The 18480-nt window shown below is 42.3% G+C and overlaps 1 protein-coding gene across 2 annotated transcripts in view; it reads right to left on the reverse strand.

Moving 5' to 3' along the window:
* Nucleotides 1–8538: 8538 nt before the first annotated feature.
* The window catches only part of NEDD1 (NEDD1 gamma-tubulin ring complex targeting factor), an 89587-nt gene continuing 79645 nt past the window's right edge, over nucleotides 8539–18480 (reverse strand). The window contains exons 14-15 of one of the 2 annotated variants that reach the window (XM_069764451.1): nucleotides 12265–12331; nucleotides 8539–11192 (exon numbers count right to left, since the gene is read on the reverse strand). In XM_069764451.1, coding sequence (XP_069620552.1) covers nucleotides 11088–11192; nucleotides 12265–12331 — 172 coding nt within the window. In that variant the 3' untranslated portion in view covers nucleotides 8539–11087. The remainder of the gene's footprint in view (nucleotides 11193–12264; nucleotides 12332–18480) is intronic. The other variant, XM_069764452.1, reaches the window with a different exon arrangement.

Genomic DNA, 18480 nt, shown 5'->3' on the forward strand with positions numbered 1-18480 from the left:
TACCTCACACCAGTCCTCCTGTCTGGAAGAGGCCAGGCATCTCAATATTTGCTCCAAGGATTTGGTTTGTGCGTTCAGTCTGTCCATTAGACTCCGGGTGATAGGCAGAGGAGAAAGACAGCATAATCTCGAGCTTCTTACATAAAGCCCTCCAAAACCTGGCCACAAACTGCACACATCTGTCCGACACCACATTCACAGGCACTCCATGCAACTGAACATGCTGTATAAATAAGCGGGCCAAGGTTTCAGCAGACAGTAATGTGGGCAGAGGTACAAAGTGGCCTTGTTTGGTGAACCTATCCACCACCACCCATACCACTGAGTTGCCCCTGGAAGGAGGGAGATTTGTGATAAAGTCAATGGACAAATGTGTCCATGGCCTATCTGAAATTGGCAAAGGCACCATGCTGGCCGGGTATGAGAACTTTTGGAACGGGCGCACACCCCACATGCAGTCACAAACTTTTTAACATCTGATACCATAGGGCCACCAGAAACCCCTAGCAACAGCCCCGGCCAAGCTGCAATCCCAGGATGGGCACTTCATTCAGAATCGTGAAACTCCTGCAGGAGTCTGAGACGGAACTGTTCCAGTAGAATTAATTTACCTGGAGGTTTACTACCAGGAGCCCTGGTTTGGGCCCCTAAAATCTCTCTATGCAAATTGGACGATATTTCAGCCACCACTACTCCTGGCTGAAGAATGTAGGAGGGATGCTCTGGAGGGGACTGACAGAGAATCCTAGTCCAGCGTGGGTATAAATTACCCTCCCAGATCCAAAAGGAGGTCACACAATTAACCCTGGGAGGGCAGGGCATTAACCCTGTCCAAACCATGACAGTCACTTACCCCAGCAGGCCACGGGTATCATTAGAAATATTGGTCTTTTAGTAAATCTTGCATTCCTCAATCCAGGGTAATATTCGTAATATATCCCATCTGGTGCTTGGGGACAGCGACAGCATGGGCCCCAGTCCGTACCTGCTTGTTTGTCTCTCCTACAATAGTCTGAAGCAAAACTTGACAGACGTTTTCCATTGGGATCTCAGACAGACCAAGATAACATCTGGGCCTTATCACACAGACCAAACTGATCGATAGTGAAAGTCCAGATTACAATTAAAATTAGTTCTCAATTTTCAGTTTGTGTCTTCTGTATCCAATAAAAAAAATTATGATTAGTACAAAATAAGTCAATTATGGTGCTAAACTAAACAATGCTGCAGCCAAAGAAAGAATTATGATGGAGCATATGATACTACATACTATACAGCAGATGAAAGAAGTATTGAACACATCACCAATTTTCTAGTGAATGTCAGAAACAACCCATCCAATCCACACAGGCACAGAAATCAGACCATAGATGCCCATAATTTTTGCATACACAAAAAGTCTTTCCAACTGTGCTTCATCAACACCTTAACTGGTGCCTCACTGGTAAGGCCAACCTCATAATTCCATAAACACTGGGCTAAAGCAACGATTTGAAGCACACACTTTGGCTTATTCATAGGACTGGTGTGAGATGAGATAGTGAGACATGGAGGACATGCTTAAAGAATGTAGGAAAAGGTTTGAGAGTAAGCATACTCCTACCTTAACATAGTCCTTGGGGACAATGTGGGAATAACAAACCAAATATTTATTTTATTACCACCTTTAGGAATCAGAAAGCATATGTTCCATTTTTAACTTTGTCCAGAAAAGTACCAATATGATATGCTTGATACTCCACTAATGACCACTCTGCAATTTAGGTAACTTGCCAATATCTTGAACCCAGTATCATCTTAGTTGCACCAAGCACTTCTAGCACATGCACAATCAAAAGTGCTGCAAAGCCTCCAATAGCCAAGAAAAAATGACACTCCTGAGGTCGCCTGGAACTGTAGCTAACCCCATTGAACTTTTTAAATGGCATGTCAGTAGGATCAACCCTTCTAAAGGTACCTTCACACTAAGCGACGCTGCAGCGATACCGACAACGATGTCGATCGCTGCAGCGTCGCTGTTTGGTCGCTGGAGAGCTGTCACACAGACAGCTCTCCAGCGACCAACGATCCCGTGGTCCCCGGTAACCAGGGTAAACATCGGGTTACTAAGCGCAGGGCCGCGCTTAGTAACCCGATGTTTACCCTGGTTACCATCGTAAAAGTAAAAAAAACAAACACTACATACTTACCTTCTGCTGTCTGTCCCCGGCGCTCTGCTTCCCTGCACTGACTGTGAGCACAGCGGCCGGAAAGCAGAGCGGTGACGTCACCGCTCTGCTTTCCGGCTGGCCGGCGCTGACACAGGATGCAGGAGTGCAGAGAAGCACAGCGCCGGGGACAGACAGCAGAAGGTAAGTATGTAGTGTTTGTTTTTTTTACATTTACACTGGTAACCAGGGTAAACATCAGGTTACTAAGCGCGGCCCTGCGCTTAGTAACCCGATGTTTACCCTGGTTACCAGTGAAGACATCGCTGAATCGGCGTCACACACGCAGATTCAACGATGTCTGCAGGGAGTCCAGCGACGAAATAAAGTTCTGGACTTTCCTCAGCGACCAACGGTCTCCCAGCAGGATCCTGATCGCTGCTGCGTGTCAAACACAACGATATCGCTAGCCAGGACGCTGCAACGTCACGGATCGCTAGCGATATCGTTGTGAAGTTGTTTAGTGTGAAGGTACCTTAAGTCATTGTCATAGAAAACATTAAGATCCACAACACAGCTCCAGTGAGCTCCAGTAAGAGGGCATTCACCCTCCTCCTCTCGCACAAAATTTCAAGCAGAAAGAGCTGGCAATCTAAGAGTCTCTTTGAAATATAATTGCACAGTTGACATATGTGTACAGCTGAGAATGGTCAAAGCTAATTAAAACTCCTTTTGAAGCCCAGAAGGGGTCAGTACGAAGCAGGACGTCTATTGTGAGGAAGACAGAGATTTATAGATTTGAAAGAAAGGGAAGCGAACGCCTACCACCTTTATAGCTATCTATTGTTACCTCAGAGGAAACTAGGTATCTGCAACTAGTCGGTTCAGTGAGAATGTTAAGTTGTGAATATTGGGGTTTGTATAGATTTAATATAGATTTTTGACATTGTAAAAGAGGGTACAAACATGACGCACTCACTCACTTCACCGTGGGTTCACTAGAATCCCTCCAATTAACTGCCTGATATATGTCCAATTAACTGACTGATATCATTGTGGCTGGCGAGGATATCCATTGAGGTGGACGTGGACACCATGGTGGCTCAGAGGTTAGCATTGTTGCTTTGCAGCACTGGGCTCCCGAGTTCAAATTCCACTAAGGACATCATCTGGAAAGAGTTTATATGTTCTCCACATGTTTGTGTGGGTTTCCTCTGGGCACTCCAATTTCCTCCCACACTCCAGACATACGGATAGGAAATTTAGGTTGTGGACCTCCAATGGGGACAGCGTTGATGATGTCTGTAAAGTGATGTGGAATAAATGGAATTTTTTTCTTATATGTAAATGAACTGTTAAGATCTATGTGCAGGACAAGGATCTGCATGAGAAACTGCCTGCAGAGGTTATTTTACATAAAAGGGGGTGTTACCAGTGTGACATGTAATGATTGCTTACTGCTCGATTGCCCTCACTGCAGATCTGTTGTTGACAACAACTGACAACAGAACAGCATTAAAGGGAACCTGTCACCTGAATTTGGCGGGACTGGTTTTGGGTCATATGGGCGGAGTTTTCGGGTGTTTGATTCACCCTTTCCTTGCATGCTGGCTGCAATATTGGATTGAAGTTCATTCTCTGTCCTCCATAGTACATTCCTGCACAAGGCAAGATTTCTTTGTGCAGGCGTGTACTATGGAGGACAGAGAATGAACTTCAATCCAATATTGCAGCCAGCATGCAGCCAGCGGGTAAGGAAAGGGTGAATCAAACACCCGAAAACTCCGCCCATATGACCCAAAACCAGTCCCGCCAAATTCAGGTGACAGAGTCCCTTTAATTACATGCTGCAGGTGTTCTCTCAGTGCTTCACCTTCCATCCCCTAGGCATGCAGTTTTGCAATGGAGTTGCAATATAGTAGAGGTGTGAGATTTGCAGCAAATGCGTTTGTAAGGAGACAAAGTTCAATTCTACTATACTGAGTTAGTTACGTTTCATACTGGTTCCTTTAAATTTATGAGTCACTTTCTAGTGCCAATTATAGTGATTACTACCTCTGGTTAACTGCAGTTTGCTTAACCCTTGTTTTGCTTGTTATTCCTGTTGGACCTCAGCCCTTTTCCTGACCATTCTTGTCTTTCAGTTTTGTTCCCTATACACCCTACTGGTTCTGACTGGGAGACCTGACGATTCCTGCCTGATGCACCAACCAGAAACTTTTTCATGCCAGGACCCCTTTGTACGTTCACATACCAGTGTGTTAAAGGTGTAAAAGCTCCCCCGAGACCTGATAAAGCGGCCAGCGCAATGTCCGTATGGTAACCCTTTTAAGTGACCACTGACAGACCTCGTAACGATATAAATTACTACAATAATCATTCCCTACAAGCGGTGGTGGATCAAATGCAAGACCTGGCCCAGTCAGTCGAAGATCTTGAAGAGCGACCACTGTAGTAGATCCCTTGACCCTTTTCCAAGGATAACCGGACTAATTTTCAAATTACTGTAAAAACTTTTATTTTTAAGGAAAGCCATCATCTGTACTTTAGGCTCACCCACATTCATCAAGACTCAGCAGGTGGAACTCACTTCCCTGCCGCAAGGTTACCTCCCGTGATTGGACTTTTTCCCTATCCCCTGATGAGCCAGAACTTTCCACCTTTGAGTTTTATTTTTTAAAGCCTTAGACCTCATGCACACGTCGAGTGTTAGGTAGATGAAAAATGCAGTAGAGGTGACATGTTTCTTTCATACTTTTCCTCTGACTGTTCCACTCTTGATTTTAGCTTACAAATAGAGGTAAAAAACTCACTAGATACTCAACGTGCATGTGACCTTAGGATTCCTGTATGATGACCACGTCCAGGTAATATCTTGCAGTACGCCTCAGCAGTGAGTTTTGGTGCTGGGTCACAAGCTCACAGTGGAATGACCAGGCTATGACTGCCAAATTGCTGCTCAGTTATTTTATTTTAACTGGAAAAAATCGGTGTGCTTAAATGCCCTTATTGATTGAGGTTTTCCCAAAATTGCCAAACCACTGATTGACTAGACTAAACCAGGGGCAGATGTGGTTAATTGCAAGCTTGAGTTAATGTGTGCTGTGTTTTTCATCTGACCCAGTATTGAGCCAGAGAGCTGGAGCGTCCTTTTATTGAGAAGGTTGACGCCTTTGAGGTTGGAATTAGGAGTTTTGTTATCTCAAGATACCCAGCTCTCACTCACCTTTGAGAAAGTTTTCATCTGGCAAGAGGAATTATGTCATCAGTAATTGTGAATTGTTGGCAATTAACTGAGCCTTCAAAGGTGCTAAAAATGGTCATTGTTCTCACAAAGCACAGAAATGTCTTAAGGTACAGTCACATTAAGCGACGCTGCAGCGATATAGACGAGCCGATTGCTGCAGCGTCGCTGTTTAGGCGACGTCAAACACCGGCAACAGCTGAACGATGCAGGAGCGATCCAGTGACATACTTATCGTTCTCAATGGTTGTTAGCTCCATGAAAAACCATTGCAGGCATTGTTGCTTTTGCTGTCAAACATGACGAATCACACCGACCTGACGACCAAATAAAGTTCCGGACTTCTAGCTACGACCAGCGATGTCACAGCGGGATCCTGATCACTGCTGCGTGTCAAACACAACGAGATCGCTATCCAGGACGCTGCAACGTAATGGATCGCTGTCGTTCTCGTTGGAAAGTTGCTCAGTGTGAAGGTACCTTTAGTTGTAATTAGGACAGACTGAACACAAGCCAAGCTAGTTGGACTTTATTTTTTACATTCAATTTTGTTTAGTGATGAGCAAACAGGCTTAGATAACATTATCCGAGCATGCCTTAAGGTACCGTCACACTAAACGATATCGCTAGCGATCCGTGACGTTGCAGCGTCCTGGCTAGCGATATCGTTCAGTTTGACACACAGCAGCGATCAGAATCCTGCTGTGATGTCGTTGGTCGCTGCAGAAAGTCCAGCACTTTATTTTGTCGCTGGACTTCCTGCTGACATCGCTGAATCGGCGTGTGTGACGCCGATTCAGCGATGTCTTCGCTGGTAACCAGGGTAAACATCGGGTTACTAAGCGCAGGGCCGCGCTTAGTAACCCGATGTTTACCCTGGTTACCAGCGTAAAAGTAAAAAAAAAACAAACACTACATACTTACCTTCCGCTGTCTGTCCCTCGGCGCTCTGCTTCTCTGCCCTGTGTAAGCACAGCGGCCGGAAAGCAGAGCGGTGACGTCACCGCTGTGCTTTCCGGCCGCTGTGCTTAGACAGGGCAGAGAAGCACAGCGCCGAGGGACAGACAGCGGAAGGTAAGTATGTAGTGTTTGTTTGTTTTTTACTTTTACGCTGGTAACCAGGGTAAACATCGGGTTACTAAGCGCGGCCCTGCGCTTAGTAACCCAATGTTTACCCTGGTTACCGGGGACCTCGGGATCGTTGGTCGCTGGAGAGCTGTCTGTGTAACAGCTCTCCAGCGACGCTGCAGCGATCCGGATCGTTGTCGGTATCGCTGCAGCGTCGCCTAGTGTGACGGTACCTTTAGTGTTCTTCGAATATCTTGGCGAGCTTGAATATTATGTTAGAATTGCTGTGGCTGCATAATTTGCGGTTGTTAGATAGCTGCAACACATGGCAGATTGCTTGTTTGGCAATCCTCGCATGTGATGTGGCTGTCTTAACAGCAGCAAGATCTCAAACATATTCGAGAACGCCCAAGATCCTTGGAGTACACGTTATTCGAGCACATTCGCTCATCACTAATTTTGTTGCCACATTGAGATTTGATACAAAGAGCACAAACCAACTCGTCCCGAAGTTATATCCATCTCAGTCTGAGGACTCTAAACAAATTCTATTGTCACCAAAGGTATAGCAATGTCTTCTGTTAAGCTAGATCGCAAATCAGTCCCCAACAATACTCCCACCCAAAAATAGTTCCTCCTTAGTCTGTCTGCAAGTTACAGAATTGAAATACCTCAGTTTGCGCAGGACAGCCTTGAGATTAAAAATGTTCTTTGACTTGTGGGCAAGTATATTTGGTGATCAACTATAGTTCGTAACTGTGGGAAATGTGTACGCGCTTTTGAAATTTATGCTCAAGCCAAAATGCCCCACATCTGACCCATCAAACCTCTCCAGCCAGTACTCATTCCTAAAGGTTCTTGGACAAACCTCTCCATGGCCTTCATTACTGATCTCCTGATCTCCCAGCCAAAGCATGAAAGACTTATTTGGGTAGTAGGGACAGATTTAGCAAACCGTGCATTTTGTTCTTTTGTCTGGGGTGCCGAACTCTGAAACCTTGTGTTAGTTATTAAGCACATTGTATGTCTACAGTCTACATGGGACTCCACTGTTTTCAACATTCAATAATAAGAGTCTGTGCCACAAGATTGGTGCATTGTAAATATGCCAATATTCAAAAAGAGGAGAAAACCTAAGCCTTGAAATTATAGGCCGGTAAATTTTACGGAAAAATTGCAACTATAAACTACTCACACGGTAGCAGGTCGTAGACAAGTTGCAAAAATATTGTTGGTCCTGTAACTTGTCTGAAAATTTCTGTCAGGCCACATGTCACTATGAAGCCCCAGCTTCACAGTTGCTGTTGTGGAAGAATGAGAAGACCAACTCAAACTAAGTGTGTCTCTTTTAGTTTCTCAATCACCTCAACAAGTTTCCTTATTGTCTGGATACAAAAGTGCTAATTTCTGCATTGATGTATTTCACCAGCTTGTTTGATTCAGTCAAGCTTTACATTTTCTCAATAGATTAGAGTTTATGTACAAATGATATAAACTAGCATTGTAGTACAGTTTAAGTTAAGTACTAAAAATGTCTGGCAATAGTAAACTTAGAAGACTGCTATAAGACAATACATTGAATGTGGAATTTTGCTGAAAACCGACAAAAACTTTTCTTAACATCTATGTATGACAAACCATAGCTGTAAAAAGGGTTCTGCTCGAAAACTCATCAAATTCACTGTTTAAATATAAAAGCAATTTATTAAAATTCAAGGTCATTAAATCATTCAATGATTTAATATCGGTATAAAGGCACCATGATTCTCTAGGTACACCTTTTAATTTTTGTTATCATGCTTGACTAGACATCAATCAGACTTGGCCACAGTACCAGTGCTTCTCTTATTACATAATATTGATGTAGTGCTGAAGAGGATTAAAATGAAATTTATATTTATGGTTTAAATAAAATTACTCTCCATGTCAGATTTGAAATAAAACTTAATTAGAACAAGTCTAACAAGACACTTTCACGCCAAAATAACCAAATTAAAAACAAAACAAATATCACCAAGGTTAGCTTTTCTCATTTAAAATATCATATTAAAAAAATCATTTCGTAATGATGCAAAAAACCCACAAGATCTTACTTTATTAGCTAAATAAATACAAGATATTTATAAAAATGTTACAGATTTTCTAGAAATGCATCTATATTTACCAATGTATGAAAAATCATGAATAACTTTAATCATGCCAAGAGTTAGCATTTTAAAACACCAAGTTAAGCCCACAGTGGATATAAAAACAGGCACTTCGGAACATTAATAAAGCACGGACATCATATGGTCATCTCAATTCAGTGAAGAGCCACTTATTGCTTTGGATTACAGTACTACAGGTAGGGCTAGATGATTTTGACTAAAAATAAAGTCAATTTTTTCATTCAATTTAAGGATAATTTTTTATTCTATTCTCATTTTTTTCCCCAGTTAGCAAGCTAAAAGAATGTCTCAGGGGAAATTTTTTTTTTCTGCATAAAGGAAGCATTGCATGAACTGGAATACCTTAAAGATGTAATTCAGAAGGGATTGTCTGAGAATTGGACGTGTTTTCCTCAAAAATAATAACATCTATACTCAACTCTGTTGCTGGCGCCATGTCAGGACTCGTGCTTCTTGGGCTCAGGTGACATTTTTGTCAAGCCATCCCTGTGGCCAATTAACTCTCCCCTCCTTTGAGATAATGGACATCTGGAGGAAGCAAGAGCTGTGGCTGCTCTCTCACTTCATCTCGATGTCCGATGTGTCTGAAAGAGGGTAGAGTGAAGTGGCTGCAGGGAGAGTCAGTGCCTACACCACTGGAATGGCAACTGCACCGAAGGGGACTATAGGTATTATTTTACATGGGGGAAGCAGTGATTGAAAAGGAGTTGTCCAAGTAGTAGACAACCCAGGCTATCTCTAGATAATCTTCAGGCACACACTGCTCTCAGCCTCCTGCTTTGGCAGGGATGGTCCATTCCTAAAGATTGACAATTTAGACCAGTGGCATAGTTGCACAATAGCTCTGAACTGTGCTCTTTATCAGGGTGCCAGAATAGGCAGATTTGCCTCTGCAGCAAGAAAAAAAGGCAAGGATACTGAGACTGGTCGGATCCATGTGCTTCTTGCCTAGGTAATCAGCCACTCTTTGATTGCAGATTGGTTGGTAAGCTAGACAACATGCTGTACACTTTGAAAATAAAAATCCATCCAATCTTGTGAATCTTGCATTCATATACAGCTAGGTGAGAGGCACAGGACATACAGCATCAGCACTTCAAATGACTATACAAGACCAAACAGAAGGAACGTACCACCCAGCATGGCTCCCAGCATAACTTTCACAGCGAACAAATGCAGTGATCACTGCATGACAAGTACTTCCAGATGAAAAGCTGATTTTTGTCCCTAGCAGCGACAAATACCAATTCCAAAGCAGCAGAACAACCTCATCTCCACGCTGCTCACTGTCGGTTAGAGTGGGTGCATATCGATTCACAGTACCAATTCTAGTAGCCAGGTCAGTAATCTCTGGTCACTGCACAATAGTTTTAAGAACCAACTACTACCTCCGAGGCATCATATATGTATCATGCCGTAACTAAGGCATAGCACCAGGAAGGCCAGTCAAAACGAGAGCTGGGAAGTGGCTCTCATGGCTCCCGTCAATCAACCAGAGATTAAAGTCACAGGAGACGGACAGGATCCTGCAAATCAATTCGCACCAACTCTACTGCTGGTCCATATTAAACCCACCCAAGAGTGGAGGGGTTAAAAGAAATTTTCAATTCTGAATATAATCAAAATTGTGGGCAACTGAAATGGCGAATTATTTTGCTTAATACACCAGCAGTAACTAAAAGATAACTCAATGCTAAATAGGAGAAGAAACTGTAATCTGAGGTCAAGTGAAATGGTTATCTCAAAATGTTACAAGATCCTCTATCCATCTTCGTCCGGCAATCACGCAGACAATGAACTGAGTGAAGGTCGAAGGAGATGGTACTCTAGGTAGGCCAATTCTCGTGTGTCAGATCAGTCTTTTCAAAGGTTCCAGAGATCAATTTATCCCCTACCTTATGAACAGGGACTAGCTTCCTGATCAAGGGGATAACCCTTTGAGCACTTTTCAATTCAATTCTGCTGTCCCACTTTAGTCCTATGGTAAGTAGACGACTTTCTTTATACAGCACTTTCGTTTCCACATATTGAATAGGTAACAGTAAGTGTAGAACAAATGGTTACCAAGAGGTAAGTGATGTAATAGCTTTCTTGTCCGAGTTTTCAGGAAGAGGTACAGATAATCAAAAAAAGGAACACTGGAAAATCAAAAATTAACTTGCTGAAAGTCCATAATGTATTTCTTTGTGGGGAAGGCCAAAATATTCACCCAGTGCAACGAGAAGTAGCACAGTTGAGTTTGCTGTAAACTATTCATCTGCTCCTTGAATTCTTTTTCTTAGGGGGGGGGGGGGGGGGAGGTTGGAAGAGTCCACACTTGCTTAAAAAAAATAGAGACAAGACAAGCCTTGCTGCACAATTACTGGCTATACTGCCAAAAAATAGTCCAATAGGTCATCAATATGACGAGTATTGATGTAAAATCACTTAAAACATTCCTACAGCATAAAGTCAGCCGTATTAATAGTGAGCTTTTAACCTTTTATTCTCTTCACGAAGCTTTTCTATCTCAGCGACTAAGCTTTCATTTACGGAGTATCTTTCAAGTAACATTTGAATTTCACTCTGAAAATAAAAAAAAGAAGTCATAAATGGAAGGTGAACACAGGTGAAAAAAAAATATATGGCAATGAAAAACAAATGCATTATTATTTATACCTAAATAGGAAGAAAAATAGGCAACACTTTAACATGACGAAAATAAAACAATTTCTCCTACAGAAATAATACAAAAGAAAACTACTGAAAACCTTTAAGTAAAAAAAAAAAATCAGTTAAACTCTAGGTTATGTTTGTTAAAACGGATTGCGGTAATTTATTGTACTGGAGTTAGTAGACAAAGTTTACATTATTTGGCATGTTTTTAAACCAACACTAAAAAGATAACTACATTTTTTTTCTAGGCAAAAGAAGAAAGCATACAACATCTCCAAATGTACAGCTAAGCAACAACATTTCTTAGTCTTTTTATGTCCAATCACTGAGATATCGCTTTATTTTTCCCTCATGCAGCTCTTAAAATGGGTTATACATAATGATAACAAGGCTTACAAATAACGTATAAATGTACGCAGCAGCATCTGCTAGACGTAACGGTTTCCAGCAAGGACTATATTTAGATGTGCTATATCTTACATAACTTCCATTAACTAGGTTTCTGCGCTCAGAACGAGTAGTAGAGCACCATAAACGTACGTCTGATTTTACAAGATCTGCATTGCACCATGGTTCCGCCAACTCCCTCTCCGACACATTACAAGCTGTGAAATGAACCTTCCCTCTAATGCTACAAAGCATTAAAATAATATTAAGTGAACAGACTACCGGTAACTTATAAAGCAGTGTAACATACATTCTTAATAATCTCTTTTTCCCATAGTTTTTTCTTTATTAAGTTTTATTACAAGCATTCTTTTCCTCCACAAATGCTGAGGCAGCGAGTCTGCACAATGTTACTTCCACTAGAACACTTAATATGAACATATTTCTTGTAATCGCTGTGCGCAAAACTCTTTAAAATTCAATGTGTCAAAGATTCATCAATCCACATGGTAAGTCATTTACTTAAACTATTCTTGTTTCTGCTACATCTTTTTTTCACCTAGTGTTTCCAGAAGCAAATAGACTTTATACATACCGATTGTATGTGAAACTGTTTTATCATCTCCACTTGTAAATTGATAATATCTCGATGACAGGCTTCCCTAAAAAGACAAGGATCGAGAAGAAATTACTAAACTATATAAGCTATGATCCACAATCATTAATGTTTAATTCATAACATTACTTGAAAGAGGTTTTCCACCTTTTGGTGGAATACATATATTTGGGACTAAATCATTTTACAATTGGATTTCATACAAGCCTTTTATTTCCCTGCACCTTCAACTTTGATGTGGTCTGTAGAAGCTCAGAGATAAAAGACCTATAAACTCACTGTCAGACAGTCATAGCAAGCTGTGAAACACCGCACCTCGCAGGCCCACCTGACGCCACTAATACGTCGGGGGTCTCCCCACATACACCCTGATGCCCCGCGCTCCCTGAGAATTCGTAATGTCAGCTTGGTACAGTTTTACACAGACACACCCTGTCCACATGTTTCATGGGGAGGTATGGGGAGTGAGTGAGAGTGGCTCAGGCGACCACCATCATGGCACAATGCTCGGTCACAACCCTGCCAGGTTGAGAGAGACCACTTTCACTAGAACCAGTGAAACAGAGCCTTGCCAACCCGGTAGGACTGCCACCAGTTCCTTGTTAGATAGAAGTCTGGTCCGTTAATGGGATTATGTTGAGCAAATACTTACATTATCAGTACAGTGGTTGGATTCCCCCTGGCCGGCCGGCCGCCCCTTACGCGCGTTTCCCGTGACTTCGTCAGGAGTCCTGGTTTAAGCTAGCCCCAGGATTAGTATAAATAGGGACAGGCGTACTGCTAATGTAAGTACTTGCTCAACATTGCACCTTAGGGATACTCTAAAGGTACCTTCACACATAACGATATTGTTAACGATATCGTTGCTATTTGTGACGTAGCAACGATATCGTTAATGAAATCGTTATGTGTGACAGCGACCAACGATCAGGCCCCTGCTGGGAGATCGTTGGTCGCTGAACAAAGTCCAGAACTTTATTTCGTCGCTGGACTCCCTGGAGACATCGCTGGATCGGCGTGTGTGACACCGATCCAGCGATGTCTTCACTGGTAACCAGGGTAAACATCGGGTAACTAAGCGCAGGGCCGCGCTTAGTAACCCGATGTTTACCCTGGTTACCATGCTAAAAGTAAAAAAAAACAAACACTACATACTTACCTACCGCTGTCTGTCCTCCAGCGCTGCGCTCTGCTCTCCTCCTGCACTGTCTGTGAGCCGGAAAGCAGAGCGGTGACGTCACCGCTCTGCTTTCCGGCTCACAGACAGTACAGGAGGAGAGCAGAGAAGCAGAGCGCAGCGCTGGAGGACAGACAGCGGTAGGTAAGTATGTAGTGTTTGTTTTTTTTTACTTTTAGCATGGTAACCAGGGTAAACATCGGGTTACTAAGCGCGGCCCTGCGCTTAGTTACCCGATGTTTACCCTGGTTACCGGCATCGTTGGTCGCTGGAGAGCGGTCTGTGTGACAGCTCTCCAGCGACCAAACAGCGACGCTGCAGCGATCCGGATCGTTGTCGGTATCGCTGCAGCGTCGCTAAATGTGAAGGGGCCTTAACTCAAGCACTATATGTAGCACCTGCCATCTGCACCTTGCTATGCCCGGCTTCTACTCTCTCACCAGAGATTATTCACCTATACTAGGCTATCAGAGTAGTGGTTTGATTTTCCTGGGTAATGCGCCTGACATTAACGTGCTCAATTTGTGCCATTCATGCAATTCATATTTTATGATTATTAATTGATGTGCTCTTGCGGTACTTGCTCTTTTGGATCCCGTTGGTCCCCTGCATTTGGCAGTGATACTTTGTTTTCAGTTTTAACGTAATTTTGCTAATAAAATTTGTACCTTTTAGTTTAATATACGCTTTGATTTCCCTTTTTTTGCTCTAATCAGCCTGGTGGGTTTTTTCGTGGTCTTTCTAAGCCACTACAGTATGCTACCAGATAACATAGCAAAAAAAATAGCTAACAGATTCCCTTTAACTAAAATAAATAAACATAAAATCAAAGTCCCTCAATGCCAGGACTAGACACATTTGTAGTTGCCAGGTTGACCAGAGTGCTCTCCTTGGTAACTGGCACACTACCAAGGCCACATGCAATTAAAATAAGGTTCTTACATCTGCTATCAAATGCCGGAATGATGTGTTCTACATCTACATTTAAGGCAGAAAGTGTATATCTAAATGTTTTTCCAATTTACAGTTATTAAAAAGCATGCTCCGTTCAAAAAAATAACAACCTGTTAGCTTATGAAATGGATGTTCTTCCCTCAGTGTGCTTTAGTCGTCCATCCTAATGACCAATCAGATGAGTGCAGGCTGTGTGCTTGCTATTACTAGACACGCTTCCCAGCATTCTGAAAGCGCAGGGAGCTTCTCACATATATGGAGCACACTGGAGGTGGGTGGGGGAATTTTTTTTTTTTAAAGACAGGAACCCAGAAGTGGCCAGTTTATCGCTCACTGGGATGGATGGATAAAGGTCACAGAGGGAATAAGGCCAGGGGTACCAATTCAGAAGTTGAAAAGTTAATTTGTTTTATTTTTCTAAAGAAGCATAATTTGTAACTGTTTATTTTCACATTTTCTGCTTAATTAAATGTATCCTTTATGGTGGTACAACCTCTTTAAATTTATGCATAAGTCAGGAGGAAGCCGGCGCAGGAAGGAGAAAGAGGCCGGAGAATCAGGAGAGACTTCCTGTTTCTACAAAGAGCTTAGAAGGATTCAGCTAGTCTATTTTTAATAACTGATTACTGAACTCAGTGTTTAAATTTAAATCAGCATTTTGCTGACCTTTTTAATATACATTGTTTTTCTGTTTGACAAGTTTTCTTTATTGCTAATCTTTTTTGTTTTCACGTGTGTCCTTTTGTGGCTTTGCTGCCTTCAGTCTGGATATATAATGTGCACATTACAATGGGAACAAGGAAAACCATTGAATAAACAAGTGTGTCTAACTTTGGACAGGTTCGTTAAAATGTCTGTCGTCCTGCTACATAGACAGAAATCGGTCAGCAAATGCAGAATGAAAAAGCAGAATTTTCAGATTTTCACCATATAACCAATATGAACAGCAATATGAACAGTTTGTACAGAAAATTAAAGACTAGTAGAGTTAGGGCGATTTATTTACACTCCACAAATAATTAACACAAAACATAAAATCTGTTGAAAATATAAAAGAAAAGACATCTATTCTGCAGTTCCATTATTGACAACTGATTATGAAGTCTCTGGAGGACTTCAGCTCTGGATCTACATATGTGGTTCACAGGCTTTCAACTCCAACAGCTGGTTAGAAAGCAATCTGCTCAGAACAGTTCCTCCCGAGTCCTACCACAGTTCACAGCCTTGAAAAGGGTCAGAGCCTCCCACTGTCAGTCGTGTTTCTTCTTAAGAACTATCAGACATAAAACCATCTGGTAGGCTGTCTTTATATAGTGAGAAGCCATGAATGAAGAGACTTTTTAGGTCATTGTCAGAGCAAGATAATATAATGTCTTATGAAACAAAGTTTCAAGGCGTTTACTAACCAAATGGGGTTTAACAATATGATCCTTTGCTATATATACAATATAAATAGACAAAATGCTTTCTGGAGTTGTTTTCACTTCACTGCTCTAACAATTCAGCCAACATATGGAGAGGTCTTTTTTACAGTAGTAAAACAACTCTCTTAGGGTATGTTCACACGTTCAGGATTTCCATCCTTTTTTTTTCAGGACAGTTTTTTTAAAAAACTGCAGCTCTTGGCAGAAAACGCAGGTCCTTTTTTTGTCCTTTTTTGATGCGTTTTTTTATCCTTTTTTTATGCAGTTTTCTATGCAGAGACTGTGTGTTTCCTAGGAAGCTTTTTAGGGCTAAAATGGCTGAAAATACCCTAACCCTACCCCTAACCCTAACCCTACCCCTAACCCTACCCCTAACCCTAACCCTATTCTAACCTTAGTGAAAAAAAAAAAAAAAAAATTCTTAATTTTTTTATTGTCCCTACCAATGGGGGTGACAAAGTGGGGGGGGTGTCATTTACTATTTTTTTATTTTGATCACTGAGATATAACCTATCTCAGTGATCAAAATGCACTTTGGAGCGAATCTGCCGGCCGGCAGATTCGGCGGGCGCACTGCGCATGCGCCCGCCATTTTGCAAGATGGCGGCGCCCAGGGAGAAGACGGCCGGACGGACACCGGGACGCCGGGTAAGTATAAGGGGGGGAGATTAGGGCACGGGGGGGCATCGGAGCACTGGGGGGGGGGCATCGGAGCACGGGGGGGGGGGGGGGGGGGGGGCATCGGAGCACAGGGGGGTGGCGGGATCGGAGCACGGGGGGGCAGCCACACTCCGCCCACGCACTTCCGCCCGCTCCCCCGCACTTCCTGCTGCAGCGGTTCTGCACATCAAATCGCAGTAAAACCCGCAGATATATTTTTGATCTGCGGGTTTTACTGCGATTTTGACCTCACAATGGAGGTCTATGGGTGCAGAACCGCTGCGGTTCAGGAAAAAGAAGTGACATGCTCCTTTTTTGCCGCAGCTATTCTGCGCGGCTTTTTAAACGAAATTACGGATCATGTGCACAGCAGTGACTGTTTTCCATAGGGTTACATTGTTATGTACCCTGCATGGAAAACAGCTGCGGAACCGCAGCGGCAAAACCGCTGCGGTTCCGCAGTAAAAAACGCACTGTGTGAACATGGCCTTACTCTGGCATCTGATACTACGTTATTACTGTGAATACAAAATCTTACAAGGAATCATTCCAATGCCAGATGATCAAAAATGTGCCAAATAGTTAAAATATTCAAAATCTAAAGCTGATGTATAAGGTTCAGAAACTTTTTTTAAAGGTTTTATTTTAAGATTATTTTAATGAAGAGAAGGCAGATGATAGGGTTAAAGGAAAAGGCATAACAAAATACCTGTCAGTAAATATCCCTATTACCAGGTTTCAAAATACAAACTGGATGCTTTACTAAACAGACCTCACTGACCTAATGTCATTGGTGTACTTACTCGAAAATCCATATGTGAATAGCTGTACAGTTCTGATATGAAAATGAATATTGTACGAGTCCAGTTTGTGGAGTGAAAGAGTTCACAAGACCAAGCGTACTCTGTCTCGTAGTTCAGCTGCAGCTTGTACTTAGCAGTGTAGGATCACAGCAGCAGAGGGACACTGAGGAGCTGCCAATTAAGTTTGGTCAGCAGAGATAAAGTGCAAACTTTCAAAAAGACTAATATGACCATTTGGACATGGATTTTCAACGTATGTACACCTTCATTAGGCCTATGAGAGATATACATCAATCTATGCCATTTGTACTGTGAAATCTGGCGATTCCCTTTATAAAATATATCATCTAACATCAGATTTGGAAAGACACTGTCCTGATTTAAGAACCCATGTTAAGTAATTTGAAGACATTTAATATGCGATAGACTGTACAATCTGTGGTTTTGGCACAAACTCAAGTGTAGCGTCTGAATATCTAACTGTGAGAGCACACATAAAACACTCAAGTAAATATAAATCACAGGCATACCAGATATAAACTAGCTCCAACAGATCCACCTACCAGTCTCCCATCTACTGTAGTTGTATATTCTGTTCTCCTAAGCATCATATGCTGTATATAGGATACTATACTAATGGACACACTTTAAAAAAAAAAAAATCTGCCCCGCAGAAACTTGATGCTAAAATTTATGTTTCTCTGAACTGTAGCGTTCACACATGCTTGGTTAGTCCTCAAATGAGACAGGTGGAAATAATGCACAGCATCAAATTTCTAATCCATTTGCTACACGATAAAAGTGCCTTCACACTGTGTTTTGTTACCCATTCCTTGGTCAGTAGGGGCTAAGGCTGTGTGCACACGATGCAGATTTGGTGCAGAAAAATCTGCTGCAGTTCTGCACTAAATCTGCATCGTGTGCACATACCCTTACATCAAAACCCCTTGCAAAACAGGATTCGGGCGTATGTGCCGAAGTGGCCATAAACTATAATGGTGCTGATAGAGTGACCGTGTGCTCTGCCATGCATCATTTTTGGGTGTGTACGCCTACTGGAGGTGGACCGCCAGATATAGTTGCCCAATAATGATGCACAGCAGAGTGCACGTTCATTCTGTCGGCACCATTATAGTTTATGGCCACTTTGGCACATACGCCACAATCCTATTTTGGG

Source organism: Ranitomeya imitator, chromosome 4 (genome assembly GCF_032444005.1).
Source record: "Ranitomeya imitator isolate aRanImi1 chromosome 4, aRanImi1.pri, whole genome shotgun sequence".
Taxonomy (NCBI): domain Eukaryota; kingdom Metazoa; phylum Chordata; class Amphibia; order Anura; family Dendrobatidae; genus Ranitomeya; species Ranitomeya imitator.